Raw genomic sequence first — 17,503 nt, forward strand, 5'->3', positions numbered from 1 at the left:
ATGAAGTTCAGGGTTTCTCTCTCAAGTGGGAAGGCATACGGCAAACACAGCCAGGGTTATTCTCTCAGCTGGAAAGGCACATGGCAAGCACGGTGTCATCTGCTAGCTTTCTCTCCTGGCTTCCTGTTTCATGAAGCTCCCCAGGAGGCATTTTCCTTCTTCATCTCCAGAGGTCGCTGGCTGGTGGGCTCTGCTTCTCGTGGCTGCATCATTCTGCTCTGTCAGAATCTCTAAATTTCTCCAAAGTGTTTCCTCTTTTATAAGATTCCAGTAAACTAATCAAGACCCACCCAAATGGGTGGAGACACATCTTCACCTAATGCAGCTTAACAACCACTTTTGATTGAGTCACATCTCCAGGGAGATGATCTAATTACAGATTCACACATAGAGTAGTGAATAGGGATTAGAAGAAACGGCTGCCTTTACGAAATGGGATCAGGATTAAAACATGGCTTTTCTAGGGTTCATACATCATTTCAAACCAGCACACCCACTTAGAGATTTATAGAAATGAATTTATTTTAGAAGGAAAGTGGGGCTAGGAAGTCAACAGGAAGCACCTCAGCATTTTAGAAAAATTCACCCAACTTAGGTTTTTAAAAATTTTGTTTTATTATTATTATTTTTTTGCATGGGCAGGCACTGGGAATCGAACCTGGGTCTCCAATATGACAGGTGAAAACTCTGCCTGCTGAGCCACCGTGGCCCACCCATTATTTTAATTTTTGTAACATATATATAACCTAAAATTTCCCTCTTTAACCACATTCAAATGTATATTTCAGGGTGTTAATTTACACTCACAGTATTGTGCAACTATCTCCTTCATCCATTATGACACCTTTTCCATCACCCTCAACAGAAAATCTGAACCTATTAAGCTCTAACTCCCCCCTTCCCAAGCCCTCCCCAGCCCCTGGTAACCTGTATTCAAGTTTCTGACTCTATGAAAAAATATACCCAATTTTAAATCCAAAAATCAAAACTTTATAATTCCATTTTAATATATTTATGTTGGAATTTTGGTATTTTTGAGCTATGGAGTTGAAGTGTGATATTTTTAAGTTCCATGTATGCAAACTTTCATGTTTTCTTCTTCCTTGAGAATTCTTAAATCATTGGAGAAAACCATGTATGCCTACTTGCATATCACTGTTGATATAATTAAGATAAAGACATAAGTATGGACATAAATATGCACACTTTAGTGCATTAAATTGGATGCTATGTCCTTAGAAACTTCAAAACTACCAAGTCAGGATGTCCCGGGCAGAGTGTCTATGTCTGGCACACAAGCCATTCCTTTATAAGTTTGGCAGTTACTTACCTGCCATGCAAGCATGACACACACTGTGGATTTTGTGGGTCTAACTCAAGAGGTTTCAGTTTAGTAGCTCTACACTGTCTGGGAGAAGGATCTCCTCTGGCTACCTGGAAAGGTGCTTTCAGTGGGGCCATTGCTGAAAAACGATGTTCTTAGGACTAAGGGGAAATAATTTTAAAAAATTCTTCTACCAAACAGGAGTGATAGAATTACACGTGCCTGAGCTAGCTGGGAAACAGGGTGGGGGAATTCTATGTTCAGGCCCTCAGACTCTTATTTTTAAGATAAGTACATCCACATGTATAGTTTCTTCAACGCACCAGCAGTCATTTTCTCCTTGCAGAGGCCAAGAGCCAAGGCTGGCACATGGAATAAGAGGATTCTTCAAAACAGCCTTCTCATTTGACTCTGTCCTCTCAGTCCAGGAATGTCCCACCTCTTTTTTCTTATCCTTTTTCCAGCTTTGCCTGGACTTTTATGCCCACATCAAACAGCTCCATACACTCCCAGAGCCTTCTGCCTTTCCTCTCCTTTGCTGAGATTTCCATTTCTGCTTGCTTACCTGGGTTCAAAGCAACAGTTAAGTATGTCTCTAATCAGGTGTTAACTGGTGTCAGTGATTATTGTGTAACTCTTTTGAAATCCACGTGCATTATGGTTTCCTACTCTCTTACCTAAAGGAATAATTCTGATGTTGGGGCTTCAGACGGGTCCAGTAGAAGACAATTTAAGTGCATCTGTCATCTCACAACCAGATGCAAAGAAGATGGGTGATATAAACTCTGAGTTACCCTGAAGCTGTTGTCCCCTGGGCCCATAATACTTGACTTTCTCTAAGAGTTGAACTGATCTATTTGTGAAAAATATTTGAATTCAGAAGGAAAGATGTATCATGCTTCAGCAGCTCCTTTGAACTCTCTCCACTTGCTCAACTTTAAATGAATACTAGAACCCCATCCAAAGATGGATGCACCTATCTGCCATTAGGTGGTTGAATTTTCATATGGTGGGAATGGCTGACTTTAGCCATTTGATCTAATGTTTTATAAAGGGTGACACAGTCGTGTGCATGATTTACTGTTGAATGTCAGTATTAAGTTACTAGACATGCTAACCTGGAGTATTTTCTCCTTTTTTGTTTTTTGTTTGGTCTTAGCTGGGCTTCGGATCTTTCTTGGGAATTATCGGCATCAACCTCGTGGAGAACAGAAGGCAAATGGTACGAAAATATACGGTCTCTTCCCAACGTGGATGAGTGGGGAGTGTAGCTCTTCGACAGAGGATGTTCCAGCTACAGCTGAATGCTTCTAGGAAAGGCCCCCCACACTCCAGCTGCTGACAGAACCAGTCCTTGTGGTTCCCCAGGCCATGCAGTAGAGCTCTGTGGGTGCCATTCACAACCGAGTTTAAGTGAAAATAACCCATGTAATTGTGTAGGGTACATCTGTACAACATCACAAATGCCACATGGTGATCCTAACAGCCAAGGATGAGGCATGGGAAAAAAAGAACAGGGAGTGGGATAGGTTTGGGGTGGGACTTGGCAGATTAAATGAAAGCTTGGTATATAAAGTTCAGGTAGAAAATGTGAATTAGCACATCCCTTTTTTTTTTTAAATAATTTTTTATTAATTAAAAAAAATTACAAGAAAGAAACACAAACATCCTTAATATGTGCTCATTCCGTTCTACATATATAATCAGTAATTCACAATATCATCACAGTTGCATATTCATCATCATGATAATTTCTTAGAACATTTGCATCAATTCAGAAAAAGAAATAGAAAGACAACATAAAAATAAAAGAAAAACAGAAAAAGAAAAAATGAATTTTACATATCATACCCCTTACCGCTCCCTTTCATTGATTACTAGCATTTCAAACTGAATTTATTTTAACATTTTCCCCAATTATTTATTTTTATTCCATATGTTCTACTCGTCGGTTGACAAGGTAGATAAAAGGAGCATCAGACACAAGGTTTTCACAATCACACAGTCACATTGTGAAAGCTTTATCATTATACAATCATCATCAAGAATCATGGCTACTGGAACACAGCTCTACATTTTCAGGCAGTTCCCTCCAGCCTCTCCATTACATCTTGGATAGCAAGGTGATATCTACTTAATGTGTCAGAATAACCTCCAGGATAACCTCTCGACTCTGTTTGGAATCTCTCAGCCATTGACACTTAGTCTCATTTCACTCTTCCCCCTTTTGGTCGAGAAGGTTTTCTCAATCCCTTGATGCTGGGTCTCAGCTCATTCTAGAGTTTTTCTCAATCCCTTGATGCTGAGTCTCAGCTTATTCTAGGATTTCTGCCCCACATTGCCAGGAAGGTCCACACCCCTGGGAGTCATGTCCCATGTAGACAGGGGAGAGTGGTGAGTTTGCTTGTTGTATTGGCTGAAGACAGAGGCTACATCTGAGCAACAAAAGAGGTTCTCTTGGGGGTGACTCTTAGGCCTAATTTTAAGTAGACTTGACCTATCCTTTGTGGGGTTAAGTTTCATGTGAACAAACCCCAATACTGGGGGCTCAGCCTATAGCTTTGGTTGTCCTCACTGCTTGTGAGAATATCAATAATTCAACTTGGGAAGGTTGAATTTTCCCCCATTCTCACCATTCCCTGAAGGGGACTTTGCAAATACTTTTCTGCTCACTGATGAAATCACTCTTGGATTCATTGGGGCATCTCTCTGGACAAACCAATAAAATCTAATGTCCTACCCAAGGCTCCATGTACTTGTGTTGTTCAACCTACTATCTACATAAGTTATATTAGGAAATGCACTAGTCAAATATAAATTTTGTACCAAATAGACATTTTTTGATTTAGTCTCACATGTAAGTTGAAATTTTAAAATATTAACTACCATCTATTTTCAGCACCCTGCAGTAATGACATTCCTTTGTTCTCCCTCATGCACAAACATTTTTAAAATTTGTACATTTAGTCATTATCATTATACACTCTAGGCATTCCTAGATTATACCATCTCAATCTTTATTGTCTATCTTTCTTTGTGATTTCATTTATGCACCCAGCCCTCCTCCCTCTATCATCTCACATTCAGCTTCATTCAGTGTTTTAACATAATTGTATTACAGTTAGGTAGTGTTGTGCTGTCCATTTCTGAGTTTTATTCAGTCCTGTTGCACAGTCTGTATCCCTTCAGCTCCAATTACCCAATATCTTACCCTATTTCTATGTCCTGATGGTCTCTTTTACCAACGAAATAGCCCAAGTTTATTCACTAATGTCAGTTCATATCAGTGAGACCATATAGTATTTGTCCTTTAGTTTTTGGCTAGTCTCACTCAGCATAATGTTCTCTAGGTCCATCCATGTTGTTACATACTTCATAACTTTATTCTGTTTTACAGCTGCATAGTATTCCATTGTATGTATATGCCACAGTTTGTATGGCCACCTGTCCATTGATGGTCATTTTGGCTGTTTTCATCTCTTGGTAATTGTAAATAATGCTGCTATAAACATTGGTGTGCAAATGTCCGTTTGTGTCCTTGCTCTCATGTCCTTTGAGTAGAGACAGCATATAGATGGGGCTTGTTTTTTAATCTGTTCTACCAGTCTATGTCTTTTGATTGGGGAGTTTAATCCATTAACATTTAGTGTTATTACTGCATGGGTAGTACTTTCTTCTACCATTTTGCCTTTTGGATTTTATCTGTCATATCTAGTTTTACTTCTTTTTACCTTTACTCATAGTCTTCCTTTCTATACTCTTCTCCACACCTCTCTCTTCTGTCTTTTCGTATCGGTCACTAGTGCTCCCTTTAGTATTTCTTGCAGATCTGGTGGTCTCTTGGTCATGAATTCTCTCAGTGATTTTTTGTCTGAAAATGTTTTAATTTCTCCCTCATTTTTTTTTTTATTAACGGAAAAAAAGAAATTAACCCAACATTTAGAAATCATACCATTCTACATATGCAATCAGTAATTCTTAACATCATCACATAGATGCATGATCATCGTTTCTTAGTACATTTGCATCGGTTTAGAAGAACTAGCAACACAACAGAAAAAGATATAGAATGTTAATATAGAGAAAAGAAATAAAAGTAATAATAATAGTAAAACAAAAAAAAACCTATAACTCTGATGCAGCTTCATTCAGTGTTTTAACATGATTACTTTACAATTAGGTATTATTGTGCTGTCCATTTTTGAGTTTTTGTATCTAGTCCTGTTGCACAGTCTGTATCCCTTCAGCTCCAATTACCCATTATCTTACCCTGTTTCTAACTCCTGCTGGTCTCTGTTACTAATGACATATTCCAAGTTTATTCTCGAATGTCGGTTCACATCAGTGGGACCATACAGTATTTGTCCTTTAGCTTTTGGCTGGATTCACTCAGCATAATGTTCTCTAGGTCCATCCATGTTACTACATGCTTCATAAGTTTATCCTGTCTTAAAGCTGCATAATATTCCATGGTATGTATATACCACAGTTTGTTTAGCCATTCTTCTGTTGATGGACATTTTGGCTGTTTCCGTCTCTTTGCAATTGTAAATAACGCTGCTATAAACATTGGTGTGCAAATGTCCGTTTGTGTCTTTGCCCTTAAGTCTTTTGAGTAGATACCCAGCAATGGTATTGCTGGGTGGTATGGCAATTCTATATTCAGCTTTTTGAGGAACCGCCAAACTGCCTTCCACAGTGGTTGCACCATTTGACATTCCCACCAACAGTGGATAAGTGTGCCTCTTTCACCGCATCCTCTCCACAACTTGTCATTTTCTGTTTTGTTGATAATGGCCATTCTGGTGGGTGTGAGATGATATCTCATTGTGGTTTTGATTTGCATTTCTCTAATGGCCAGGGACATTGAGCATCTCTTCATGTGCCTTTTGGCCATTTGTATTTCCTCTTCTGGTAGGTGTCTGTTCAAGTCTTTTTCCCATTTTGTAATTGGGTTGGCTGTCTTTTTGTTGTTGAGTTGAACAATCTCTTTATAAATTCTGGATACTAGACCTTTGTCTGATATGTCATTTCCAAATATTGTCTCCCATTGTGTAGGCTGTCTTTCTACTTTCTTGATGAAGTTCTTTGATGCACAAAAGTGTTTAATTTTGAGGAGCTCCCATTTATTTATTTCCTTCTTCAGTGTTCTTGCTTTAGGTTTAAGGTCCATGAAACCGCCTCCAATTGTAAGTTTCATAAGATATCTCCCTACATTTTCCTCTAACTGTTTTATGGTCTTAGACCTAATGTTTAGATCTTTGATCCATTTTGAGTTAACTTTTGTATAAGGTGTGAGATATGGGTCTTCTTTCATTCTTTTGCATATGAATATCCAGTTCTCTAGGCACCATTTATTGAAGAGACTGTTCTGTCCCAGGTGAGTTGGCTTGACTGCCTTATCAAAGATCAAATGTCCATAGATGAGAAGGTCTATATCTGAGCACTCTATTCTATTCCATTGGTCGATATATCTATCTTTATGCCAATACCATGCTGTTTTGACCACTGTGGCTTCATAATATGCCTTAAAGTCAGGCAGTGCAAGACCTCCAGCTTCGTTTTTTTTCCTCAAGATGTTTTTAGCAATTTGGGGCACCCTGCCCTTCCAGATAAATTTGCTTATTGATTTTTCTATTTCTGAAAAATAAGTTGTTGGGATTTTGATTGGTATTGCATTGAATCTGTAAATCAATTTAGGTAGGATTGACATCTTAACTATATTTAGTCTTCCAATCCATGAACACGGTATGCCCTTCCATCTATTTAGGTCTTCTGTGATTTCTTTTAGCAGTTTTTTTGTAGTTTTCTTTGTATAGGTTTTTGGTCTCTTTAGTTAAATTTATTCCTAGGTATTTTATTCTTTTAGTTGCAATTGTAAATGGGATTCGTTTCTTGATTTCCCCCTCAGCTTGTTCATTATTAGTGTATAGAAATGCTACAGATTTTTGAATGTTGATCTTGTAACCTGCTACCTTGCTGTACTCATTTATTAGCTCTAGTAATTTTGTTGTGGATTTTTCCGGGTTTTCGACATATAGTATCATATCATCTGCGAACAGTGATAGTTTTACTTCTTCCTTTCCAATTTTGATGCCTTGTATTTCTTTTTCTTGTCTAATTGCTCTGGCTAGAACCTCCAACACAATGTTGAATAATAGTGGTGATAGTGGACATCCTTGTCTTGTTCCTGATCTTAGGGGGAAAGTTTTCAATTTTTCTCCATTGAGGATGACACTAGCTGTGGGTTTTTCATATATTCCCTCTATCATTTTAAGGAAGTTCCCTTGTATTCCTATCTTTTGAAGTGTTTTCAAGAGGAAAGGATGTTGAATCTTGTCAAATGCCTTCTCTACATCAATTGAGATGATCATGTGATTTTTCTGCTTTGATTTGTTGATATGGTGTATTACATTAATTGATTTTCTTATGTTGAACCATCCTTGCATACCTGGGATGAATCCTACTTGGTCATGATGTATAATTCTTTTAATGTGTTGTTGGATACGATTTGCTAGAATTTTATTGAGGATTTTTGCATCTCTATTCATTAGAGAGATTGGTCTGTAGTTTTCTTTTTTTGTAATATCTTTGCCTGGTTTTGGTATGAGGGTGATGTTGGCTTCATAGAATGAATTAGGTAGTTTTCCCTCCACTTCAATTTTTTTGAAGAGTTTGAGGAGAGTTGGTACTAATTCTTTCTGGAATGTTTGATAGAATTCACATGTGAAGCCATCTGGTCCTGGACTTTTCTTTTTAGGAAACTTTTGAATGACTAATTCAATTTCTTTACTTGTGATTGGTTTGTTGAGGTCATCTATTTCTTCTTGAGTCAAAGTTGGTTGTTCATGTCTTTCCAGGAACCCGTCCATTTCATCTAAATTGTTGTATTTATCAGTGTAAAGTTGTTCATAGTATCCTGTTATTACCTCCTTTATTTCTGTGAGGTCAGTAGTTATTTCTCCTCTTCCATTTCTGATCTTATTTATTTGCATCCTCTCTCTTCTTCTTTTTGTCAATCTTGCTAAAGGCCCATACATCTTATTGATTTTCTCATAGAACCAACTTCTGGTCTTATTGATTTTCTCTATTGTTTTCATGTTTTCAATTTCATTTATTTCTGCTCTAATCTTTGTTATTTCTTTGCTTTTGCTTGCTTTGGGGTTAGTTTGCTGTTCTTTCTCCAGTTCTTCCACGTGGACAGTTAACTCCTGCATTTTTGCCTTTTCTTCTTTTCTGATATAGGTATTTAGGGCAATAAATTTCCTTCTTAGCACTGCCTTTGCTGCGTCCCATAAGTTTTGATATGTTGCGTTTTCATTTTCATTCGCCTCGAGGTATTTACTAATTTCTCTTCCAATTTCTTCTTTGACCCACTTGTTGTTTAAGAGTGTGTTGTTGAGCCTCCACATATTTGTGAATTTTCTGGCACTCGGCCTATTATTGATTTCCAACTTCATTCCTTTATGATCCGAGAAAGTGTTGTGTATGATTTCAATCTGTTTAAATTTGTTAAGAGTTGCTTTGTGACCCAGCATATGGTCTATCTTTGAGAATGATCCATGAGCACTTGAGAAAAAGGTGTATCCTGCTGTTGTGGGATTTAATGTCCTATAAATGTCTGTTAAGTCTAGTTCATTTATAGTAATATTCAGATTCTCTATTTCTTTATTGATCCTCTGTCTAGATGTTCTGTCCATTGATGAGAGTGGTGAATTGAAGTCTCCAACTATTATGGTATATGTGTCTATTTCCCTTTTCAGTGTTTGCAGTGTATTCCTCACGTATTTTGGGGCATTCTGGTTCAGTGCATAAATATTTATGATTGTTATGTCTTCTTGTTTAATTGTTCCTTTTATTAGTATATAGTGTCCTTCTTTGTCTCTTTTAACTGTTTTACATTTGAAGTCTAATTTGTTGGATATTAGTATAGCCACTCCTGTTCTTTTCTGGTTGTTATTTGCATGAAATATCTTTTCCCAACCTTTCACTTTCAACCTATGTTTATCTTTGGGTCTAAGATGTGTTTCCTGTGGACAGCATATAGAAGGATCCTGTTTTTTAATCCATTCTGCCAGTCTATGTCTTTTGATTGGGGAATACAGTCCATTAACATTTAGTGTTATTACTGTTTGGATAATATTTTCCTCTACCATTTTGCCTTTTGTATTATATATATCATATCTGACTATCTTTCTTTCTACACTCTTCTCCATACCTCTCTCTTCTGTCTTTTCGGTTCTGACTCTAGTGCTCCCTTTAGTATTTCTTGCAGAGCTGGTCTCTTGGTCACAAATTCTCTCAGTGACTTTTTGTCTGAGAATGTTTTAATTTCTCCCTCATTTTTGAAGGACAATTTTGCTGGATATAGGAGTCTTGGCTGGCAGTTTTTCTCTTTTAGTAATTTAAATATATCATCCCACTGTCTTCTAGCTTCCATGGTTTCTGCTGAGAAATCTACACATAGTCTTATTGGGTTTCCCTTGTATGTGATGGATTGTTTTTCTCTTGCTGCTTTCAAGATCCTCTCTTTCTCTTTGACCTCTGACATTCTAACTAGTAAGTGTCTTGGAGAACGCCTATTTGTGTCTAATCTCTTTGGGGTGCGCTGCACTTCTTGGATCTGTAATTTTAGGTCTTTCATAAGAGTTGGGAAATTTCCAGTGATAATTTCTTCCATTAGTTTTTCTCCTCCTTTTCCCTTCTCTTCTCCTTCTGGGACACCCACAACACGTATATTTGTGCGGTTCATATTGTCCTTGAGTTCCCTGATACCCTGTTCAAATTTTTCATTCTTTTCCCGATAGCTTCTCTTTCTTTTTGGAATTCAGATGTTCCATCCTCCAAATCACTAATTCTGTCTTCTGTCTCTTTAAATCTATCATTGTAGGTATCCATTGTTTTTTCTATCTTTTCTACTTTGTCCTTCACTTCTATAAGTTCTGTGATTTGTTTTTTCAGTTTTTCTATTTCTTCTTTTTGTTCAGCCCATGTCTTCTTCATGTCCTCCCTCAATTTATCGATTTCATTTTTGAAGAGGTTTCCCATTTCTGTTCATATATTCAGCATTAGTTGTTTCAGCTCCTGTATCTCATTTGAACTGTTGGTTTGTTCCTTTGACTGGGCCATATTTTCAATTTTCTGAGCATGATCCATTATCTTCTGCTGGCGTCTGGGCATTTAGTCAGATTTCCCTGGGTGTTGGACCCAACAGGTTGAAAGATTTTCTTTGAAATCTCTAGGTTCTGTTTTTCTTAACCTGCCCAGTAGGTGGGACTCATGGCACACGTTTGTCTGCGGGTTCCACCAGTAAAAGGTGCTGTGGGTCCTTTAACTTTGGATAACTCTCGCCATGGGGGAGGTTCGCCAGCCGAAGCGGCTTGGAATAGGGCCAGCTGGCCCGGGGGTCCGAACGCGGGGAGGGTCGCTGGCTGCCGCAGCCCGGGAGAGCGCCCGACCGAATTTCTTAGTCGGCCCGGGGCGCCAAGCATGGCGGGAGGGCGCTAGCCGCTGCAGCCCGGGAGAGTGCACCGTTCCCAGCCGGACCGGGGAGTCACGTGTTTGGAAGGGACCCCCCCCGGTCACCGTTTTCCGCGGCCTGGGGATTTCCGACCCAACTCTCAGTTGGTCCAGGGTGTCTCGCGTGGTCGGGGTGCCACCCACCGCGGCCCGAGGGCACTGCCTGCCCAATTCTACCAGCTGGCCTGGGAAGGAGGAAGGGAGGGACTCTGGCTGCTTGCCATCCCGCCTGGGAAAGCCCGCGCCCCCCGGTGATCTCACCGGAGCTGGTTCTCCCAGACAGTCAGCCGTTCCAGGATGGGGTATGCCATCCCTTTGATCTCCGTCGTGGCTCCGGGAGCTGCTCTGTATCGTCTCCACTCCCCCAGTAGCTGTTCTGGAGGAGGAAAGGTGAGGGTGGCAAGGCTGTCGAGGCCTGTGGCGGAGGAGCCGGTGAAGGCGGAAGAGGGCACGGAGGGCCGGAGCAGGAGGAGAAAGGGAAGGATAAGATGGCGGATGGAACGCCGCCGAAGCAGAAGGGGAAAGGGAAGGGCAAGGTGGCGGCAGGAGCGCCGCCGGAGCAGAAGGGGGAAGAGCAGGGCTGGATGGCAGCGGGAGCGCCACCGGAGCAGAAGGGGGAAGAGGAGGGCTGGATGGCGGCGGAAGTGCCGCCGGCGGAGAAAGAGCTCTCCCTCATTTTTGAAGGACAATTTTGCTGGATATAGAATTCTTGGTTGGCAGTTTTTCTCTTTTAATAATTTAAATATATCATCCCACTGTCTTCTTGCTGCCATAGTTTCTGCTGAGAAATCTGTGCATAGTCTTATCGGGTTCCCCTTGTATGTGATGAATTCCTTTTCTCTTGCTGCTTTCAAGAGTGTCTCTTTCTCTTTGACCTCTGACATTCTGATTAGTAAATGTCTTGGAGTACGTCTATTTGGGTCTGTTCTCTTTGGGGTATGCTGCATTTCTTGAATCTGTAATTTTAAGTCCTTCATAAGAGTTGGGAAATTTTCAGTGATAATTTCCTCCATTAGTTTTTCTCCTCCTTTTCTCTTCTCCTTCTTGGACACCCACAACACATATATTCGTGTGCTTCATATTGTCTTTCAGTTCCCTGAGTCCCTGCTCATATTTTTCCGTTTTTTCCCTGTTTTCTTTTTCTTGCTGGATTTCAGGTGTTCCATCCTCCAGTTCAGAAACCCTATGTTCTGCCTCTCAATATCTACCATTGTAGGTTTCCATTGTTTTTTTCATCTCTTTTACTGTGTCTTTCATTCCCATAAGTTCTGTGATTTCTTTTTTCAGACTTTTGATTTCTTCTTTTTGTTCATTCCTTGCCTTCTTTATATCCTCCCTCAATTCATTGATTTGGTTTTTCATGAGGTTTTCCATGTCTGTTCGTATATTCTGAATTAAATGTTTCAGCTCCTGTATGTCATTTGAATTGTTGGTTTGTTCCTTTGACTGGGCCATATCTTCAGTTTTCCTAGTGTGATTTGTTATTTTTTGCTGGCATCTAGGCATTTAATTACCTTAATTAGTTTATTCTGGAGATTGCTTTCACTTCTTTTACTTAGGGTTTTCTTGCTGGATGAATTTGTTGTCTATCTGTTCTTTGACATTCAATTCACCTTTTCCTGGACCTCTAGCTTAAGCTTTGTTTAACCTGAGGGAATTTTTCAGTTCTTGTTTTCTTGTTTCTTGCCCTTTTGTATGGTGCCTTTCCCCCCACACACACACACTTAGGAGGGTGTACGTAGGTATTATAGACCCCAGCCAGATTTTCCCAGACCAAACTGGCCTCCTATCAGGAGGAAAGAGTCACCTGCATCGGTTTTCCCTGAGGGTGAGACCCAGCAGATTGAAAGACTTTCCTGTGAAATCTCTGGACTCTGTTTTTCTTAACCTGCCCAGTATGTGATGCTTGTCTGCCTGCAGGTGCCACCAGCATAAGATGATGCGGTACCTTTAACTTTGGCTGGGGGTGTGGTGGAGACAGAGGAGAGGTTGTAGGCTGGTTTTAATGGCTTCAAATTACCAAGCCCTGGTGTCTGAATTCCTTGATGGAGGGATTCCACCTGGGTGGGGCTTCACCCCTCCCCTGGGGAAGGCACAGGTTCCAGACAAGCCGTCAGATGAGTTTGTTTCAGCCTATGCCTGGGGCAGTTGCAGCCTGAGAAGTCCTGCTGCTGTATCCAAAGGCAGTCAACCCTTTGTAGAAACACAGCCACAAAAACCTCCATTTACTTCTTCTTTTTCTTTCTTTTTCAGTCAGCCCTGCCCCCTTATCACTGAGGCAAAAACGAGCGACCTCTGCTTTGACCAGGTTCACCTAAGCTGGGGGCCTATTTTTAGTAGTCAGAATTTGTTAATTAATTCCACAATTGGCATTTGGTTGGGCTCAGCCCCTGCTGCTGGTAAAGTCTTTTTCCTTTCCCCTCTGGGAAGCAGCCTGTGGGGGAGGGGCGCCGGCCACCACAGCTTGGGGAACTCACGGTCCTGGGAGGGTTCACAGCCGGTCCACCTGGTCCAGAGTGGGTTACGCTGTGTGTCCGGTCACTGACATGGCCCCAGGAGCTGTTCTGTACTGTGTCTGGTTATTTAGCAGTTGTTCTGGAGGACGAACTAAAATGTGCACATTGTTAAGCCGCCATCTTGGCCCGGAACAGCATATCCCTTTTTTGATAAAAGTGACAACATAGGAGGGAGCTCATGATTTACATAGTCTGGAGGCAGCCTCTATGGAAGGGTAGGCTCTCTGTGAATATTTATTATAGGGATCAGTTTAAAACACCTGCTGTCTTTATTCATCGCTTCAACTTGGAATCTGTTTTATGAATGCACTGGTTTTGGTAATTAGAGCCTTTTAAACATTCTTATATGCCCTACTCACTTGTATGATATTTAAGCATCTTCAGTGGGAAAAAAAATCTCATTCTGTGTTTATACACATTAACATTTAACTCCCATGGAGAGATAATTAGGCGACTTAAAGTTTCACTAAGATTTGAAGGATTGAGAAAAAGATGGTCTTGGCTCTCTACTGCCTGGGGAGAAACTAGAAACCTGTTGTCGAGGGTATTTTAGCATTTAATCCCACTTAACTTTCCAACTACATCTCCTGCTCTGCCTCCACTCTTCTCCTGTGCTCCCCACCCACTTTTGCTTCCCACTTTCCTCCAGCATGTTGGCATCTGTGCCCATGTGCTGTCTTTGGCTGTGACCAGCCTGTCCCTTTCTCTGTTTGGCAAACTCCTGGAAGACAGAATTGAGATGCCACCGTTTTTAGGAAGACAGAATTTAGTTGCCTGTCATTGCCTGCCAGGCTCAGCAGTTGTGCCTCCCGGTGTGGCGTTTGGCCACACGTCAGCTGATGCTCTTGTCACACTGGGTGTTGTCACCACGCAGATCCCCCAGTGTGAGACGGAGCCCTGGCCCTCAGCTTCCACAGCTGAGGGGCTTTGATGCCTCGGTTCTGTGGGGGTGGAGGGGGTGGAGGGGTTGCTGGCTTCCTGGAAGAGCTGTGTGCAGCCCTGCGTACAGGGCCATTCTTGGCATCTTTTGGCCTATAGATTGAGCCTCTCCTGATCCACTTCCCACATGAAAAAGAAGCAGCAGTTGGGATGTGAAACTGGGTCAATGGCTGTGTGCTGGACTGGAGGGCAGCGAAGCAGATTTATGGGTGGTTTGGACCTAATTGGGTCCTTGGAGGCATTGGATAGGAAGGATGACAGTCTAGAAGCAACAGCAGATGTCAGAGCAGCATGGGGTCCAGCTCTCATGCCAGCATCCCTGGAGCCCCGATCAGGTGGGTCCACCTGGGTTCCTCAGACCACAGCTCTCTGACTGGGGTTGTTTGGGATGCCGAAACAGTCTCATTTCTGCTTTTTCAGGGAAAAGCATTCTTTCAGGCTAACTTGGCGTGATAAACATATATTTCACATGTAACATCTCATTGGATATTTATGGTAGCCCAAACTTGGATCCACCATTTAATAGTTTTATGATCTTGAACCTCGATTTCTTCATTTGGAGGCTCATTGGGAGGATTTGAGTTAATGCATTTGGAATATCTTGCTGGGCACATGAAAGGTGTTGGAAAATAGTAGCCGTTGTTATATACTGTATCTAAACACATAAATTTATCAGCACATACAAAGTGTTTCAAAAAGGAGACAGAGAGGGTGCAAGGGTAGTTCAGTGGTAGAATTCTTGCCTGCCATGCGGGAGACCCAGGTTCGATTCCTGGCCCATGCACTTCCCAAATAAACAAGCAAAAACCCAACCAAACAAACAAGAATTCAACAAATGGTGCTGGCAATAAAGGGATACTCACATGGAAAAGGAATGAAATGCAACCCCCACTGTGCAGCATACAAAAAAAAAGATACAATGCTGAGAAGTTGCCAGCTAAAAATGATTTTATTTCAAGTGCATCCAGATATACATGATGGTTTCTTTTTTATTGATTTGTTTTTCTTTTGATTTTTTTACTATGGAAAATTTTGAACTTTTGCAGAAGTAGAAGGAATAGTATGATGAACCCCTGTGTATTCATCACCCAACTTTATCAGTTATCAGCTCATGGGCAATCTTGTTTCATCTCTCATCCATTTCTTCCCTTCTTATATTATTATTATTAGAATTGTTACAGTAAATATAGTTGCTGTCTCTTTCATTAAATCAGTCCTGGGTGTAAAATATGTAGTATAAGACATTCAAATTATATACCCGCCACAAATTGATAGTAGTTAAATGTTTAACTACTGGGAAGAGAGGGGCTGTTATCCTGGAAAGAGCCCTAATCTGACTCAAGGGGCACAAACTCTAATCCTTCTTCCACCACTTTTTTCCCCCTGTGGTGCTGGCACTACATGCAGTGGGGGTGATTTAATGAAAATAAAACTGTAATGCATGAAAAAATTTATAGTATATGTTCAGATTTCAGGATCTCATCACTGGTTTCTCAGTGTATTCAGCATAACACAGCAACTTGTGTTACTGTGGCCTAGAGACCCTCATCTGACCCCAGCTGCTTTTCCCATCCTACCCACGGCTACTCTGCCTCATTGCCCTCTACTCACCCTTCCTAACTTATCTCTCATGGCACTCATGATTATTAGCTTATCTTTTTAAGTGCTACAATAGAAGTCCCTTGAAAAATTTTATCTGTTTTTGTCACTGCTAGAACAGTGTCTAATATATTCCAGATGTTTATTAACTGCATATATGCAAAGTAAACAGGTGAATTGATTAATGAATCTGTCATTTGTTCACTCAAAATAAAAAATAGTTCCTTGAAAACATTTTTATTATCCATCACTTATAGAATCCCAAAGCAGCAGATGTTGCTTATGAGATAAGCATGGGTGTTTGTACAGAAATTTAATGAGTTAATATTTGGCACTCTAAAAATGCATTTTGAGGATAAGCAACTGACATTAACTTTATTCTTACATAAGCCCTTTATTCAGTTTTTTTTTCCTTGACTTTTTTTTTAAAATTTTTTTTATTAATCAAAAAAAAGAAAAGAAATTAACACAACATTTAGAAATCATTCCATTCTACACATGCACTCAGTAATTCTTAGTATCATCACATAGATGTATGATCATCATTTCTTAGTACATTTGCATCGATTTAGGAAAAGAACTAGCACAACAGCAGAAAAAGATATAGAATGTTAATATAGAGAAGATAATTAAAATAATAATACTAATAAAAAAATATATATATAAAAAGGAAAAAAAACAAAAGCAAAAGATATAAACAAACAAACAAACAAAAAACTATATTTCAGGTGCAGCTTCATTCAGTGTTCCAACATAGTTACATTACACTTAGGTATTATTGTGCTGTCCATTTTTGAGTTTTTGTGCCTAGTCCTGTTGCACAGTCTGTATCCCTTCAGCTCCAATCACCCATTATCTTACCCTGTTTCTAACTCCTGCTGGACTCTGTTACCAATGACCTATTCCAAGTTTATTCTCAAATGTTGGTTCACATCATTGGGACCATACAGTATTTGTCCTTTAGTTTTTGGCTAGACTCACTGAGCATAATGTTCTCTAGGTCCATCCATGTTATTACATGCTTCATAAGTTTAGTCTGTCTTGAAGCTGCATAATATTCCATCGTAGGTATATGCCACAGTTTGTTTAGCCACTCGTCTGTTGATGGACATTTTGGCTGTTTCCATCTCTTTGCAATTGTAGATAATGCTGCTATAAACACTGGTGTGCAAATGTCCATCTGTGTCTTTGCCCTTAAGTCCTTTGAGTAGATACCTAGCAGTGGTATTGCTGGGTCGTAATCCATTCTGCTAGTCTATGTCTTTTGATTGGGAAATTCAGTCCATTAACTTTTAGTGTTATTACTATTTGGATAATATTTTCCTCTACCATTTTGGCTTTTGTATTATATATATCATATCTGATTTTCCTTCTTTCTACACTTTACTCCATACCTCTCTCTTCTGTCTTTTCGTATCTGACTCTAGTGCTCCCTTTAGTATTTCTTGCAGAGCTGGTCTCTTGGTCACAAATTCTCTCAGTGACTTTTTGTCTATAAATGTTTTAATTTCTCCTTCATTTTTGAAGGACAATTTTGCTGGATATAGAAGTCTTGGTTGGCAGTTTTTCTCTTTTAGTAATTTAAATATATCATCCCACTGTCTTC

At 40.1% G+C, this 17,503-nt stretch overlaps 1 protein-coding gene across 1 annotated transcript in view; it reads left to right on the forward strand.

The window, feature by feature from the left end:
- Window positions 1–17,503, forward strand: part of TMEM255B (transmembrane protein 255B) — a 128,605-nt gene that overhangs the window by 47,580 nt on the left and 63,522 nt on the right. The window contains exon 6 of the mRNA XM_077156935.1: window positions 2,484–2,546. Within this exon, the coding sequence (XP_077013050.1) occupies window positions 2,484–2,546 (63 nt within the window). The remainder of the gene's footprint in view (window positions 1–2,483; window positions 2,547–17,503) is intronic.

Source organism: Tamandua tetradactyla, chromosome 4, assembly GCF_023851605.1.
Source record: "Tamandua tetradactyla isolate mTamTet1 chromosome 4, mTamTet1.pri, whole genome shotgun sequence".
NCBI lineage: Eukaryota > Metazoa > Chordata > Mammalia > Pilosa > Myrmecophagidae > Tamandua > Tamandua tetradactyla.